Source organism: Petaurus breviceps, unplaced genomic scaffold, assembly GCF_028583685.1.
Source record: "Petaurus breviceps papuanus isolate PSGF00001 unplaced genomic scaffold, PetGlider_PUasm1.0 76, whole genome shotgun sequence".
In the NCBI taxonomy this organism is placed as follows: Eukaryota; Metazoa; Chordata; class Mammalia; order Diprotodontia; family Petauridae; genus Petaurus; species Petaurus breviceps.
This window is the reverse complement of record NW_027186473.1, coordinates 10,510,887-10,528,692: the sequence shown is the minus strand read 5'-3', so window position 1 is coordinate 10,528,692 and position 17,806 is coordinate 10,510,887. Positions and strand designations below refer to the sequence as shown.

The following is a 17,806-nucleotide window of genomic DNA, read 5'->3' as shown; positions in this document are numbered from 1 at the left end:
ATTGGATATAAACTTGTTGACTGAGTACTTACGTCTTGTAGGCCAGTGAGGATCCTCTGAAAAGACTCCAAAAAATCAACTTCACAAATATGATGGGAGAGATCTGAGTAGAAAGCAATTCATCTGAAAATGATCCAGGCCTTTTAGCAAATTTCATATGTGCCAATAGTGTAACATACAGCTAAGAAAATAAATGGCATCTTGGACTGCATTAAGAGGTATCTTATTCAGGACCAGGGAGGGTGATAGTCCTGTTGTCAGACTGCATGTGAATTATTGAATTCTATTTTAGGTACTGCATTTTAGGAAGGACATTGATAAGTTGGAAGGCACTTAACAAGTTGGTGATCAGGAGAGGGAAAGGCTTTGAGATCATGCTATATGCAAATGGATTGAAGGAAATTGAGATATTCTTAGCTTAAAGAGAAGACTTTAGTTGGAGATGCCACTTATCTTCAAGTATTTGAATAACTATTATTTGCATGCAGGATCAGGCTCGTTTTGCTTGGCTCTGGTGGGCAGAACTAGAAAAACTAGAAAACTTCCACATATTTATCTAAGGACCAAATTAGGTTTGTTTAAAGGAATAACTCATGGACAATTAGAGCTATCCAAAAGTGGACTAAGCTGCCTCAGTAGTTAGTGGATTCTCTCTCACTAGAAATCTTAAAGTGAAGCCTAGATGACCACTTGTTTGTGTTGTAGGATGGATTCTTGGTGAGAGTTAGTTTGGACTAGAGGGCCTCTTAGGGCCCTTCCAACTCTACAGTTTATTACATGATGTAAAGAGAGACTAAGTATTGTATTAAAGGTAAAACAAGGGTAAATGACATAGTATCTCAAATAAGATAATGCTGAATTTGGTGATTTCTAGATGTCATGGTCTGTCTGCCAGAAACTGATGCTCCTCTTATCTACTCTTGACCTCAGTCAGATTTTCCCACAGAGTGTTTCTAGTTCTATTGGAACTCAAGTGAATTGGAAAGAATGGTAGATTTGGAGTTAGAGGAACAAACCTATGCCCTACCCGTTTATCTGTATGACCTGAGGGAAGTTATTTCCCTTTTCTTTTTTTTCTTCTCTCTCTTTTTTTCCAATTTATTTATTAATTTTTAGTTTTTAACATTTATTTCCACAAGATTTTGAGTTACAAATTTTTGTATTTCTCCCCCCCCCAGCTCCAAGATAGCAAGCCTACTGAATACCCATTCCCCCAGTCTGTTCTCTCTTATATCCTCCCCCATCCTCCCCTAACTTTCTAGTAGGGCAAGATGGATTTCTATACCTTAGTGCCTGTATATCTTATTTCCCAGTTGCATGTAAAAAATAATTTTTTAAAATTTTTAAAAAAACTTTGATTTCCAGATTCTTTCCCTACTTCCCTCCTCACCCACCCCCCACTGGGAAGACAAGCAATTCAATATAAGCTGTATATGTGTAGTTACATGAAATTTTTCCATAGTAGTTATATTGTGAAAGAATAACTATATTTCCTTCCATCCTATCCCGCCCTCCCTCACTTATTCTGTTTTCTACTTTGACCCTGTCCCTCTTCAAAAGTGTTTGCTCCTAACTACCCTCCCCCCCTTCTGCCCTCCCTTCTATCATCCCCCTTATCCCCTTCCCCCCTACTTTCCTGTAGGGTAAGATACCCAATTGAGTGTGTATGTTATTCTCTCCTTAAGCCAAATTCAATGAGAGTAAAGTTGACCCATTCCCTTTCACCTTCCTGCTCTTCCTCTCCATTGTAACAGTTTTCTCTTGCCTCTTTCATATGAGATAATTTACCCTATTCTATCACTCCCTTTCTCCTTCTCCCAATAAATTCCTCTCTCACCTCTTAATTTTATTTTTTTAGATATCATCCCTTCATGTTCAACTGATCCTGTATCCTCTGTATACATGTGCTCACATATACACATTCACATATGTATTTATACACACATACACCCTCCTATACATGCATATATGTATGTACACACACAGACACACAGATATATATATATTCCCTTCATCCATCCTCATACTGAGAAAAGTCTCATGAGTTTCAGTGATCATTTTTCCATGTAGGAATGTAAATAGTTCAACTTTAATAAATTCCTTATGGTTTCTTTTTCCTGTTTACCTTCTGATGCTTCTCTTGCTTCTTGTATTTGAAAGTCAAATTTTCTGTTCAACTCTGTTTTATTTCATCAAGAATGCTTGAAAGTCTTCTATGTCATTGAATGACCATATTTTCCCCTAAAGCATTATACTCAATTTTGCTGGGTAGGTGATTCTTGGTTTTAATCCTAGTTTCTTTGACCTCCGGAATATCATATTCCAAGCCCTTTGATCCCTTAATGTCGAAGCTGCTAGTTCTTGTGTTATTCTGATTATGTTTCCACAATAGTAAAATTTTTCTTTCCTGGTTGCTTGTAATATTTTCTCCTTGACTTGGGAACTCTAGAATTTGGCTATAATATTCCTAGGAGTTTTCCTTTTGGGATCTTTTTAAAGAGGTGATCGGTGAATTCTTTCAATTTCTATTTTGCCCTCTAGTTCTAGAATATCAGGGCAATTTTGCTTGATAATTTCTTGAAGGATGATTTCTAGGCTCTTTTTTTGATTATGGTTTTCAGGTAGTTCAATAATTTTTAAATGATCTTTCCTGGATCTATTTTCCAGCTCAGTGGTTTTTCCAATGATATATTTCACATTGCCTTCTATTTTTTCATTTGTTTGGATCTGTTTTATAGTATGTTGATTTCTCATAAAGTCATTAGCTTCCATTTGCTCCCATCTAATTTTGAAGAAATTATTCTCTTCAGTGAGTTTTTGAAATTCCTTTTCCATCTGACCAATTCTGCTTTTAAAAGCATTCTTCTCCTCATTGACTTTTTGAGCCTCTTTTGCCATTTGTGTTAATCTATTTTTAAGGTGTTATTTTCTTTGGTCAGGCTGTTGATTTGCTTTTCATGATTTTCTTGCATCATTCTTATTTCTCTTCTCAATTTTTCTTCCACTTCTCTTACTTGATTTTAGAAATCCTTCATGAGCTCCTCCATGCCTATAACAAGTTCATTTTTTTTTTTTGGAAGGTTTTGATGCAGGAGTTTTGACTTTGTTGTCTTCTTCTGGTTCCACGTCTTGATCTTTTATCCCCCAAAAAGGATTCTGTGGTCTGATTGTGCTTCCTCTGCTTGCTCATCTTGCCAGCCAATTACTTGACTTTTGAGCTCTTTACCCTGGTAGACCTCTGCTTCCAGAATGGAGAGAGCTGTGTCCCAGATTGCTGGGTTTTTTTTCAGATGTTTTCAGAGGTCTGAGAAGGGTGCCTTCTCTATAGCCACATAACCTCTGGCATACTGGCATTCCTCACCCCAGGAGGACCGCTCAAGACTGCAACCCAGATCCAGGCAGGTCAAAACAAGAGCAATTACCCTCTGAATGGTCACTTGGTCCCCCTAAGATCTATAAGCCAAGAGTTCCGGAGGCAGCCATGCTGCAGCCTTATTTCCCTTTTCTACATCTCAGTTACCCTCAGAGTGAATAGGTAGGTCTAGATTACCTTGAAACTAGAGGTGTCAAACTCAAGGCCCACTCCCAAGTGTGGTCTGAACCTGATTGAAATGTAATTGGAAATATTTAACAAAATTAATAAATATACAATAAAACATAGATAATATTAATTTGTGCTTTTCTAAGTCAATATGTCAATAAGTCAATCAGGAATCTGTTTCTATTTGATTTTGACAGAACTGCTTTCCAGTCTCCTTTGGCTCAAAGTCTGTAATTGCTCAGTGGAGGCATAGCGTCACCTTAGTTGTCTATGTTAATGATAACTTACATTTTAAAATACTTCACAGTTTATAAAACAGTTTTGTTCATAAACCAAAATGTGACTGCTTCTTCTAGGAAGAGAGGACTTCACCATGCAGTCAATTGGTCCCTTTTTTTTTTTAAAGCAATTGGGGTAAAGTAACTTGCTCAAGGTTACATGGCCAGTTATTTCTGGGTGTGGTGCTGAGTATTGGAGCCCAGATTTGATCCCCAGGTCATCCCGACACTGGAGCCGTTGCTCTTACTCACTGAGCCACCTGGCTGCCCCTAAGCAGTTGGGGTTAAGTAACTTGCTCAAGGTTACAGGGCCAGGTGTTTCTGGGTGGGTGCTAAGTGTCTGAGCCCAGGATTCGATCTCCGGGTCATCCCAACACTGGAGCCGGTGCTCTTACTCGCTGTGCTACCTGGCCGCCCTGGTCCCGTCTTTTAAAAAGTGAAAGATTGACCTCCACACTAGTCCTAGTAATATGTGGCTTTTTTTGAAGTAGTAATTTTTATTTCGAAAAGGGGACATATTGGTATTAAAAATCCCATCTTTCAAGATCCATTTTGTGTGTATTTTAATTGACCTCTCTTAGCCCTCCTTCCTCCTTTTAAAATGCATATATTCCTAGCAAGGGCTAATACATCTTGGTATAGAATAAGTTAATTGTTCATTGAATTGGGGAAAAAAAAGTTTTTTTTGTATGGAGAATATAAAGAAACTTGGGAAGATTTCTTTTAACTAATGAAGGAAGAAAGTAGAACCAAGAGGACAGTATATACAATGACCATCATAATGCAGCGGAAAACAACCCTGAGGGACAATTTGAATCTGGACTGATGCAAAGAACAGTGAACTTGATGAAGTGCTGATGAAACATACCATTTCTATTTCAATGCAGAAGTTGTAGATTATAGATATGAAAGGAAGTACATATTATAAGACATGGTTAATGTGTTGATTTAACTGTACTTTGTAATAAGGGAGTGAGGGTTCTGTTGTGAGATGTTAGATCTTCAGGAAATGATGGCAGTGTAAAAAAGTATTAATAAAACATTGGGGGGAGAGAGAGAGGAGAGGAGAGGAGAGGAGAGGTGGTGGTGATGGAGGAGGAGGAGGGTAGGAGAAGGAGAGAGGAGTCAGTGTGAGTTCAGGGCCTCTTTCTCAAGCAGAGAACTGAAAACTTTGTTTTGCTGTTTTCCAGGAGAAACTCCCTCGGACCTTTCCTGAGCCGGTTCGCTCTTGTAGGTTTTAGATAGCAGGTCATAGCTGTGAGACTCTTCTTGTTACTGCATCAGAATTTCAGTGTTATAAATTACTGTCATAAAGGAGTTTAGGAAGCCTTCTGACATCCCCAGCTCTCATTTCATCCTCACTCCATCAAGTGATAGGGAATGTGTTGAAATATCACTTCAGATTGCTTTGTTTCAATTTTATGTCCGATTCAAGCTTGCTTTTTTTCATCCCCACCACCTCTTATTCTTTCTTTCTTTCTTTGACTGCCCCTTTCCCCAATACTAAGCAGTCATTTGTCATTGTTTGTCCTTTAGATCCTCGAAGTTAAATTCCAGCACACCTTGCGAAGCCAAATATCACATTCACCACTGGGGCAACTGCAATTTATATTTCTGCTTTCTCATATATCCCCCCAACCTGCCAAAATGCAGACCCTGTGCTGAAGTCAGCAAAGTGACATCATTTAATTTGTCTGCTGAGAGTTAAAAAATTGTTGTTTAGGCCAGGATTAAAGAGGGAAAAGAAAGGAAACAAAAAATCTCTTCTTCTAATAATGGATCTTTTGGGAAGGAATGTGCTGTTATTAGTATTAGCATTTATTTGTGAAGAACGTGAGCAAAGAGAGAATAAATTGAGATGGCTCCTATTGGAGCAATGAGTGTGAATGTTTTTATGGAGGCTTTGGAAAGCTTAGTATTGACCTGTTTTTATTATTTTTATTGGCTCCCTTGATGATAGACAAACAGGGCTAACCTGGGGCCAACATAACCAGCAGGAAATTTAGGTCATGGATAGTTACATTTTAAAAACTTGTATTTTTAGGGTCTGTTCAATCATTGTAATTGATTGAAGATAGAAGGCAAAGAGAGGCCTTAAATCACTCAAGGTGGCTGGAGAATGACCACCAGCTAGCAAGTTTTGTAGGAGGCACATTTCTCAGCTCCCCTGTGGAGTTCTTCGCTATCCTTCGAAGAGGTGCCTTGTCCCTTATTTCATGCAAGTTCTAGCCCAGCTGGCCTGTTTACAGAAAATAGCCTCATAAACTTGGCAGCTCTGTTTGAAGCACAATGTAACATCATTTCCCAAGAGATAGGAAAAAAAACATTCCCCTCAAAGTTCATATCCTGAGAAGGCATGTTCGTGTTTTAAACTGAACAATTTATTATAGCAATTGAAAGTAGTTATTCCTTTCCTTCTTTGAAAATGAGGTCTTTCCTTCTCCTTTTAGCATAAGGTAAATGTAGGTTGACCAGATAAAGCATAGTAGGCTTCTCTCTGTGTATTCTTCTGCGGCTGCTTTGCCAAATATACTGGTCTCTAACAAGAACTTTTATGTACATGTTCCTCTTTCTCCTAGCACACAATAGAAATAAATCATTATAATGCCATATGTGATGGGGAAGATATTTTATAGAATCCATTCCCATCTCTCTCTCTCACCCTCTGGGAATTCTCTGCAACATGAATACGGAGTAGAAGACCATTCCAAACACCTGGAGGTGGGGGAGGCTTCTGGAAACACTGAGGTCTAAACATTCCATTGGAAGCAGGGTCTAGCCTGGAATGACTGTGTGGATGTGCCTCTATGTGCCACGGACAGAGATGTTTGCTTTTCTTTTCCTCTATATTGGGGCCATCCTTCTTTAACTCTCTCATTAAAAAAAAAAAAATGTATCCCATGTTTTACCCAGTAGTTCTTTCATGTCCTGTTCCTAGGACTAGAGAGGCTATGGCCTGAGGGTGGGCATGTGTTAGTAGTCAGGTGCTTTAGCAGCAGGGACAGTCAATACTGAGGATGCTACTAGCAAAGGGGTTCCAGGTTCCAGTGAAACCAAGAACAGATGCTGAGAAACCTACAGCTTGAGTTTTAAAGGATTGACTAGGCTCAAGACGATATAGAAATGATACCTATGATGGGGCTTGCCTAGACAACTTTCTTGTAATGGTGAATGCCAGGCAGCTACACCTTCTGTGGCTTTTTAAGCTACGCCATATAACATTCATTGTTTTCATCATCTCTCGTGCCCACACTGTGCTCTGCTTAATCCTTCCATCCCAGTTGCCCCAACTTGAACCCTTGCAGCCATCTTGCCTACTTTTCCTAACCCATGCTTCCTTCAGATATCTCAAATTCAGTGGCTCCCAAATAGAACACATTATGTCCCCTCAAATCTACCGCCTTCCCTACATTTCCTAGTTTCTGTTAAGGATATCACTGTCCTTCCACTCAATCTGGTTCACAATCTCAGCATTGTCCTCAGCTTTAACCTTTCTCTCACCACCCCTGCCTTCCCTTGATAACCACAACAATGTCCCTTCAAAAATAACACTCTCTCTCTCTCCTCTCTCTTTTCCTCTTTTTCTCTCTCTCTGTCTCATATCTCTCTCTTTACTCACATGGCTAACACCATAGTTAAGGCCATCATCCCCTCTCACTACTACAATTTGGTTTTAAAATATTTATTATTATTATCATTTATTCGACAAGCATTTTTAAGTGCTTACTATGTGTCAGGAATTATGGTAACTACTCTAGAGATAAAGGAGCAAAAACAAGGTAGTTTTTGCCCTCAACAAATGTAAATTCTACCAGTACTGAAGGCCAAATTGCCAATGGAAATCAGCATCCTTTAGTAAGGATGTCTTGTTTATATGTGCATGCCATAGTTAATCTTCTTGTCCTTACTTTCCTACTAGAACTACATTATCTGTGGTCACCTTCTAATCCTGAAATCCAATGCTTTTTTCCTTAGTTTTCATTCAACTTTCGTTAGCATTTGATTTTTAAAAATTAAAAACATTTTTTAAATTAACAAACTATTTTCTCTCTCTTGTCACCTTCTCTCCTCCTTCCCCTTCCCCCCCAACTGGAAAAATAAATAAGCCAATAAACCACCTAATTAATAGGCATAGTTAAGCAAAACAAATCCCAACATTGTCCATTTTTTTTCCCCTTTATACACAAGCAATAGCTAACTCAGTGCTGGACATAAAGTAGATATGCAATAAGCCATTAATGGTGTGTTATTGGTTACCCTGATGACAAGAGAGAAATTCTTTATTGTCTTCTTAATTTTTGTGGTCAGAGTTGTTCTATGACAGCATTGTGCTTGGTGCTTAAGGAAGAACAAAAAGTGTGTGGCCATGGGCGTGGCTAGTTTCAGGTACAAGTTTGTTAGTTTGTTTGTTTGTTTGCTTTTGGAGGGGCAATTGGTGTTAAGTGACTTGCCCAAGGTCACACGTCTAGTTTTTGTGTGTGTGTGTGTGTGTGTTGAGTGTCTGAGGCTGGATTTGAACTCAGGTCCTCCTGACTCCAGGGCTGGTGCTCCATCCACTGAACCACCTAGCCACCCCCCAGGTACAAGTTTTAAGGAGCTAAAGTTTATTTTTGGCATCCCCTCTGCTGCCAGAGCCCTCTTCTACCACACTTCCATTGTGAGCTGCCTTCCCATACCTGTCCAGAGCCTTCTCACAGTTCTCTGACCCTCCAAGGGCTATTCATTGATGTTCATCCTCTGGGTTTTTTCACTTTTCTCCCCAGTTGAACTTTCATCTCATTCCTTTAGGGTTCTACCCTCTGATGATGTGATTTATGGCATGGGGCGGTAAGGGAGGGAGTCTAGACCTGCAATTTCTCTGATATTCAGATACAAATAGAAAAGGCAGAAGGTTCCTGCTTTAATTTAATAGGGGAGATAACACACTTGGAAGGCTTCAGATGCAAATCAGATGGGAAGGACACTCCTGTCCTCTGCTGTCATTTCTGATGTAGAACCGTTTGACAGTGCCAAGGACTTTGGTGGCAAGAACTTTCTTTTCTGGGCCTTCAGCGGCTGTGACAGTGGCACCTATAGGAGCAGTCACCAGGCTACATCTCCGGAGGCATTGAGTCCCTGGATGATGGCTGCAGGGATTGCACTGGCAACATTGCTGTTCCCAATGTTCTTGGGTTTAGGGACCTGCGCTGTCCTCATCAGGGTATGAGGAAAGATGGTGGTCAAGTTGATGTTGGGGGTCTGATTTGCCTGTCACACAGGGGCTCTCATCTCTCCCTTGGAGTGACTTGGATTTGTTCTGTGAAGTTTGTATTCAGTCAAACAGCCATACTTGAGGATCTAGAGGGCCACATGTAGCCTTAAGGCCACAGGTTCCCCACCCCTGACTCTGAAGGAAAATGATGGTGGTGGCTTGATTTGCCTGAGCATGCTAACTCCTGTCTCTTCTTCAGGGACCTTGCTGCTTTAGTTAGCCTGTCTTGCCTGCCCTTTGTAGCTAGGGAGATGGCCTCCAGAACAGGAAGGTCTAGGTCTGAATCCTACCTGTGGCATATACTGGTTGTGTGACCTTGGGGAAGTCATTTTATGTCTTCTAGGCAATTCTCTAAGACTGTATGTCACAAAAAAGGTGTGGCCTGCATTAGTAGAAAGAATTTCATCCCTCAAGAGTTCCCAATGCCAAAAAAAATGCAGGTCTAGGCATACAGAAACTATTTCTGTGTGCCAGACACTCTGCTAAGAACTGGAGGGAAAAAAATACAGAAGAGACAATTCCTGCCTTCAAGGACTTTATATTCTGTGGGATTGGGTGGCCAGGAAAGGGTGTTTTGGTCTGGGAAGTGATAAGGTTGAGCCATAGGGCAACTGATTAGCTTGCTATTTCTAGAAGAAATAGCATGATTATCCTGATTTGTAGGCCTTCTTTTTTTTAAAGTAGTTGGGGTTAAGTAACTTGCCCAAGGTTACATGGCCAGTTATTCTGTGTGGATTTTAAGTATCTGAGGCCGGAACCGATCCCGGTTCCTCCCGACTCTGGGGTCGGTGCTCTTACTCACTGTGCCACCTTGCCACCCCATTTGCAGGCTTTTTGATGAGAAAAACTGGGTTAAATGAAGAACCAGGCTATAAAATGTTGAAGTCTGCAGTTGATGATGATTAAAGCTATTGCTTAAAGGAGACAGGGGGATGACTGACATTAGACAAGTCTCGTAATCTTTTCAGGCCTCAGTTTCCTTATCTGTAATATAAGTAAATTGAAAAAAATATATAAGTAAATTGTACTATATTGCTGCCTAGGGCCTTTCTATGTTATCCAGGCATGATGATATCAAGAATGAAGTAAACCAAAGCAGGAGATTCCTAAGGCTGCTTCTCTTGATTGGGAGTGAAGGTTTGGGGAGGGGAAATCACCTGTAGTGTTTATCCAGGTTTTTCTCTGTGTGCTTAGCTACATGTAGTGAGGACACTAAGTTTGTGCAACTAAAAACAAAGAAGTAATGTTAAACTCTATGAAAAGAGAAAAGGAGGAGGAGGAAGAGTAAGGCAGAAAGTACTCGGATGACATAACATCTCTGTCTGAGAGTAAAATTGGCTTCTTACAAGAAATCTTCCTGTAAAAGTTCAATGACCATTTGCTTATTGGAGATACTTTAAAGAGGAATCCTTGTTCAAATGGGGGTTGGATTGGTTAGCCTATGAAGTCACTTCTAACTGATGTTCTGTGAGAATGTGGAGCATCTGGTGTGTGTGTGTGTGTGAGTGTGTGTGTGTGTGACACATACACAAAGACAGAAACAAAGACACAGAGACAGAAAGAAGAGATAAGACTTTAGTTAAGAAAAACCTTCTGACATCTCTGTTATTCCACTTATGCAATGTCCTACTTTCTTTATATGTAGGGGTGGCATTAATTAAAGATGTAGGAGATGGTGTCTTAAATGAAATTACAGTGATCCTGCCACCCAGCAACTTCATTCATATGAGAATCCATTAGAGCAGACTCTGTGGTTGTGTAACCCAAATGCAAGCCGTGGGTCCTACTGTCTGCCCAGGTGTAATATGACTCATTTCCCTGTCATGCTCATGTATAGTGCCTTTCTACATGGCCAGGAAGTTTAGGTCTGAGTAAGCATCGTCATTTTAATGTCAACCAAAAGTATTACTTTTCTAAAGACCATATGAAACTGACAAAGAGCTCTTTGTATGAAGATATTGGGACTCATTCAAAAATAATATCAGTCTCAGACTGCAAAATAATCAGAAAGTTTTATCATTGTCATCATAACTCGGGTCTTCTCACTTCAGTCAATAAACCCTGTTGCTTTAAAATGAAGAGGTTAGAAGTTAATCCCAGGTATTAGATCTCTGTCTCTGTCTGCTGTCTCTATCTATCTCATTCTCTTAATCTCCCTCTCCCTCTCCTTCTCCCTCTCCTTCTTCTTCTCATTCTCCCTCTCCCTGTCCCTCTTCCTCCTTTTTCCTTCCTCTCTCTCTCACGTCAGCCTAGGTTCCTTCTAACCCTACTGGCTAACTGTTGGCAGTGAAGAAATGAAGTTCTAAGAAGTGACTTTAACCTCAGAATTTCCAGATTACATCTCTACAAATTCATTTTGTTGAGAAACTTCTAATTTTTAAATCCTAGAAAGTGAAACTGGATAACAGTTACTCACTCTACATTTGAATTTTCCCTAGCAATTTTTCCATTCATTTCTACTGGGCTATAAAGGGGCAAGGAGGGGAAACTCATTGTCTCTTCTGAGACTGTTTGACCCTCACTAAGGTGTTTACTTCCAGGTGCCGCATATCTCATGCTGGGAAAGTGCTTTATAAACTTTAAACGTGATGAAAACATCAGTTACTACTGTAATTAGTGGGCATGTCTCATTTGTGACTGTCCAAAAGTAGAATAGATTTCAATGGCTGTTAGTGCTTTCTCCATCACTGTAGATCTCCACATGGAAACTGGAAGACTACATTGCTTTACTAACTGTAGTAGAAGGAATTAATGCTTAGCTATGACTTCACTAAGTGACCTCTTAGGTCCCTCCAATCTCTATGACTTCTTTCTTACCCTGATTTCATTCAGAAGAGCACAGCTGATGAGAAAGTTCAGTCAACGAATATTTCTTAAGGAATAACTTTGTGCTAGGTCACATGCCAAGTATGAGAATACAAAGAAACAAGCCATAGTCCCTCTTCTTGAGGAGTATATAGCCATCAAATGGAGAAGACAGCATATCCATGCCACCTATTTCAGTGCATTAATCTTGATAACAGAGTGCAAATGTGGTTGTTGCTATGCTGTTAAAGAACCCGAAGTTCTGTCAGTATCCTCTCGCTTTCATAATCCCTGGGTGAAGCCCCATTGGTCCCATGCTACTGACCGCTGTCCATCCCTCACAGATGGTCATCGAGACTTTGTCCTTCCAATGAGAAGGCACTTACTTCAAATTAGAAACTCAAGAGATTGTGGAATTGAATGCTGTAAACTAAAAATAAATAAAGAAAGAAAGAAGATTTAGAAAGTTCTTTACAAGTATTATGTCATTTCATTCTTACAACAATAATCTTACCTGGGAGATAGGTGCCATTGTTATCCCCATTTTACAGATGAGGAAACTGAGGCAAACAGAGGATAAATGACTTGCTCAGGGTCACCTAGCTAATAAGCATCTGAGACTGAATTTGAACCCAGATCTTCCAGACAGCAGTCAGGGAGCTCTATGCCCTGTAGCTATGGCTCTACCACCTAGCTGCTTCTTTAGGTAGAGTCTGGACTAGATGACTCTCACAGCTCTGTTCTCTCATTGGGTGAAATAATTTGGAGAAACAATTATGGAGAGTAAGGGACTGACCTTGAGGTCAAAAAGAACTATGTTTCAGTTCTACCTGTGACATAGGCTGACAAGGTAACTGTGGGTAAGTCCTTTCCTCTCTTGTGTCCCAGATAGCTCTAGGACCATGAGCAACTGAGTAGCTGCTGATCTACACTGGCAATTTGGAAACAGCCCCCAGTGGAATTACAGGTTCAGATCAAAAAGAAAAAAAAAATTTGCTTAATTCCATATATATTCCATATATATCCCGTGAGTGATAGGGGTAAAAGCAAAAAGTAAGAAAACCCACTTTTTTGGGTCTTTGTATCCCTAGTGCTTAGCACAGTTCCTGTCAGGAACTGCTAGATGACTGAATGGATAGTGTGCTGGGCCTAAAATCAAGAAGACCTAAATTCAAATCTGGCCTGAGACACTGACTAGCTTTGTAACGCTGGGCAAGTCAACCCTGTTTGTCTTGGTTTTCTCATCTGTAAAATGAGGATAACAATAGCACATACTCCCAGAGTGATTGTAAAGGATCAAATGAACCAATATTTGCAAAATGCTTAGCACAGTTTCTGGCACATAGTAAGTGCTATTTATATGTTAGCTGTAATTACATAGTCATTTGACTAATTTCAACTGTTTTAACAAACCAAACACACAGTCTCTTCCTTCTGAATCATTTTGGGTAGCTCATAGAGCAAAATAAGAAGATATGAATGCATCCCATTCTAACTTATTGATGGGGCAGTAATTCTAGGATGGATATTTTCAGACTGATTGTTCCTCTATTGTCTCTGAAAATATGTTTGTTCTCAGTAAGTCATATGGCTAGATATTATATGTAAACTGTATCATTTTTCCTTTTCCCTTTTGACTTTATACTTTCATAAATAGCATTTTGCTTTTGTGTGGTACACAGTGACCCTCCAAGAATTTAGAAAATGAAATTCTATAAAGTATCCTCTCAGTAGTTTGATTGGCAATGCATAAAAAATTAACTTTAGTAGTATTTTCATTTTTATCATATTGGCATGGCCTAACCATGAGCACTAAACATTCCTCTAACTATTTAAGTTGCCATTTATTTCTTTAATGTAATCTATGTAAGTCCTTTGTGTGCTTTGGTAAGTTGATTACCCAGCTGTTTTGTGCATTTTGTAGTTATTTGGAATGGGATTTCCCTTTCTATTATTGATTCTTGGGTTTTCTCGTTATTATATAAAAATGCTGTTGATTTTTCAAGATTTATTTTGTTACCTGCATCTATGCTAAAGCTAGTATTTCAGTTTGTATGTTTGCTGATTCCTAGGATTTTTCCAACTGTATACCATTTTATCCCAAGCAAATAGGGATTATTTTATCTTTTCTTCATCTGTCTTTGTGACTTTAATTTCTTCTCTTATTGCTATTGCTAGCATTTCCAGAACTATATCACATAGTAGTGAGTAGAACGCGCATCCTTGCTCCATTTCTGTATTTATTGGCAAAGGTTTTGGACATGTTAAACTTAAGGTGTACATAGAATATCTAGTTCTAGAAGTATAATAGGCAGTTATGGATGCAAGAATGAAATCCTAAAGAGGGTAGGGTTGGACAAGCATATTTGAGAGTCATCTGCACAAGCAAATCTGCTTCAGAATGATGTTTATTGAATGAATGAGTTTGAAGAGCTTCATACCCATTCTCTTGATGCAACCATTGCTGCAAACAGTTCTGAAGGTTGTCTTTTAAAGCTACATTAGAGACCATTTTCTGAGTCATGCAAGAAATCTAATAACTTTTCTTAGTAGTCACACTTATTTTTTTAATCACAGGCAGTATTATCTGGCTTGATTACCCATATTTAATAAATTTTGGTTATTTCCAAAAATCAGACCCACCCTCAAAGGAAAATTTGCCACCACTTAGAATATCCCTGAAAATATGCTGCAAACTATGAAGTCTCTTACAAAAGAGGGGTTTCATTAGTGTTTTGAGCAGGAGAAACACAATGAAAATAAATATGACCTCCCACATAGTATCTCTGAAGGTGCCAATACTCATTTGATTGTATGATTTATTTTTAAAAAATCAACTCTGTGACATTACTTTTTCATCACATATTGAATCTATTAAATTATTTCAAATTCAAATTTTTTATTGTTCAAGTCCTTATGCTTTTAATTTTGGTTTCTTAAAATCATCACAATTAAAGACAATGTTAAGTATAAGTGAATTCAGCCAAATTAGCCAGCTGAGGGAGGAACATTTTAAAAAAATCAGTAATGCCCAATTTCCTGCCAATATCTTCTCCATAGTAAAAGGAAAAAAAAGTTTGGACAATAACTGTAAGAGATTTGATTTCCAATTGTGTGTGGCATATGTGGTGTAGACATTTATAGAATGGAGATGTTCTTGTAAACTTTTTTTTAAGTATTATTTTTTCATTGGTGTGGGGAACTCCCAGTGAAGAACCTTTCTTTAAGGATCTAAATTGGCAACTGCTCTATACTTTATGGTCATAGAAAGTAGCGTGGGGCAGCTATGAAGGGCCACACAGCCAGCATGTATCGGATGTTGGACTTGACCCCAGATCTTTCTGACTGGGAGGTAGGTGATGTAGTGGGTAGAACACTGAACTTGGAGTCAAAAAGATCAGAGTTCAAATCCTGTCTCAGATTCTTATTAGCCAGGTGGACCTGGGCAAGTCAATTAACCTCTTCTTCAGTTTCCTCATCTGTAAAATGGGGATGATGATAGCTCCTACTTCACAGGATTGTAGTAAAGATCAATTGAGATAATACAGGTGAAACACTTAGATCCTACTCATGTAAGTGATAGGTATTTATATAGTATTTTAGTAGTATTATTTCTACTCCTTGTGGCCTCTCTGATGTTATAAATTGCTACCTCTTTATTTCAGAGTATTGGGGAATCATCGATGTCCAATGTACTGAATCAGCTGCTGCCCATAATTAAGTCTTTTAGCCAGAGGACCAGTGATGACTACAGCCCAGAAGACCTTCTGATTTTGCTAGTGTACATTTATTCAGTTGTTGGAGAAATCCCAGATGACAAAGACCTGGATACAGCTGAAGAAATGGTGAAGATGGCACTGACTCTGGTCTTCTCAGAAGAACGCGATTTGTCTCCTTTGCTGCAGAACATTTTAGGTGAGTGTTTAACCATCAGACAAGACATGAACCCCACTTATCCCCCAACCCCAGAGTTATTTCAACAAGAGTGCACACCTCTGTAAGTCTGTTTTCTTGGATTTATCTGAGTTCTAATACCATTCTGCTATTTATCAATCACATTTTCACATCATGCTTTCAACAATTTTTCCCCCAATACTTTTTTTTTGGAGGGGGAAGGCAGGGCAGTTGGAGTAAGTGACTTGCCCAAGTTCACACAGCTAGTAAGTGTTAAGTGTCTGAGACCGGATTTGGACTCAGGTCCTCCTGACTCCAGGGTCAGTTCTCTATTCACTGCACTACCTAGCCACCCCCTCCCCCAATACTTTTGAATTGAGCCAATGTTTGGTTAGTTTCTCCTCCAATGATTTATTATAATTCACTTACTGAAATCCAATTCAAACTAGCATTTATTTACTATCTAGTATGTACTCAGCACTATGCTAGACACTGAGCACAAAAAAACTCTTTGCCTTTTCCTCCCCACCCCCTCTCCCCAAAAAACTGCCAGATCCCTGCCAAAACCTTTTGAAGTAGTTATGGAATTACAATCTTAGATGGGTCCTTCAAGTAAAAACCAGCTATCTTTGTAGTATTTCCATCCAGTAATTCTCCTTGAGGCTATAGCCATTTGTAAAATATTTTTAAAATCAGGAAATTAACAAAGTTCCTATCTTTCAAGCTATACAGTGAACCATATTTCATTTTGAGCATGCATAATCTGAAGTTATAACTTAAACATCACAAAAAAGTGAGCAGAGGTAATTTTTTAAAATTATGAACTAAAAACACCATCATCATCATATGTTCCTTTTTTATTTTATATTTTGAGCAGACAACACATTTCTGCTTATAATGAAAATCCAAAAGTAGTTTATAGAAACAGTTCCTTTATATTAGATGCAAAGTTTTAATGTATTTTTGCTAGCAAATTAATTCCTGTAAGCATCTTTGCATGTCGATTTTACTTGCCTTTTTCTAAAAACATCTAGGTTTAGCAGGTTTTGACAAATTTTTGCTAATGCTAATTATGTTACTGACTACTTCAGATGTTCTGAGATTTATCAGACTTAATTATTAGAGAAAAATATATCCACCATCTATAGCTATATCCATATATATATATATATATTTTTTTTTATTTTAGGGAGGCTTATGTACGCTAAAATATATATACTGTTACCCTTAGTGTTATCCTCTGTTCAACTTCCCTACTTTTTAAAAAGATGAAAGTGTCTCTGTTACCTTCAGGTTTCTCCAGAAGTGGGCAGTGCAAAGATTTTGATTCATGTCCTAAAGGATGCGTCTCATTGGGAGCCATTTTTGCATTTGTTTTAGCTTGTGTTTGCATGCCTTCTATTACTTATTATTTTACCATTAAAAAATGAAAAGATGAGGAATTCCAGGATAAGAAGTCAATTGAGGTGATGAATTCATAACAGCTTCTCATGAGAGGGCAAGCTCAACAACTTAGCATAGAGCTTCTTTTTTTTCCTACTGTAAGAGTTTGTTTGGCAAATACTCATGGAATTTAGTCTCATATTAAGGTGTGCTATATACAGTGCAGGATCGTGTATTTTTGTGTTTATTTGCCAATGTAAATGAAGACTGTGAGCTCTAGAGGAGAGGTTTAAAATGGTTTGTACTAGGATCAGCACAGAAAGAGCATTTCCTGAAACCTGATTGGATTAGGCATCCTGAACTGCAAAGTTTGTTCCTAAAATCCGTGATTCCAGAAACAGACAGCTAATGATGGCATATTCTGGTGGAGACTGTTGTGCCAGCTGTTCTCAGGAGTGGATGTTCATGTGCTATTTCAGAAGCACTAGAGTTGTTTCCATTTAACATCTGCTAAAGGCCCACTTTTTCATCCTTTTATGATGATCACTGCTTTCAGTTATTCAGCATTTTTGTATTTAAATGTAATTAAATTTTCAAAATGATTCTGTTGATTGATATTTAGAATAAGGAATTTTCTTAGTCAGGTAAGTAAAA

The 17,806-nt window shown here is 38.7% G+C and overlaps 1 protein-coding gene across 2 annotated transcripts in view; it reads left to right on the top strand.

The window, feature by feature from the left end:
- Positions 1 to 17,806, top strand: part of SCFD2 (sec1 family domain containing 2) — a 438,813-nt gene that overhangs the window by 169,207 nt on the left and 251,800 nt on the right. For both annotated transcript variants that reach the window (XM_069105227.1, XM_069105228.1), the window contains exon 5: positions 15,541 to 15,790. In XM_069105227.1, coding sequence (XP_068961328.1) covers positions 15,541 to 15,790 — 250 coding nt within the window. The remainder of the gene's footprint in view (positions 1 to 15,540; positions 15,791 to 17,806) is intronic.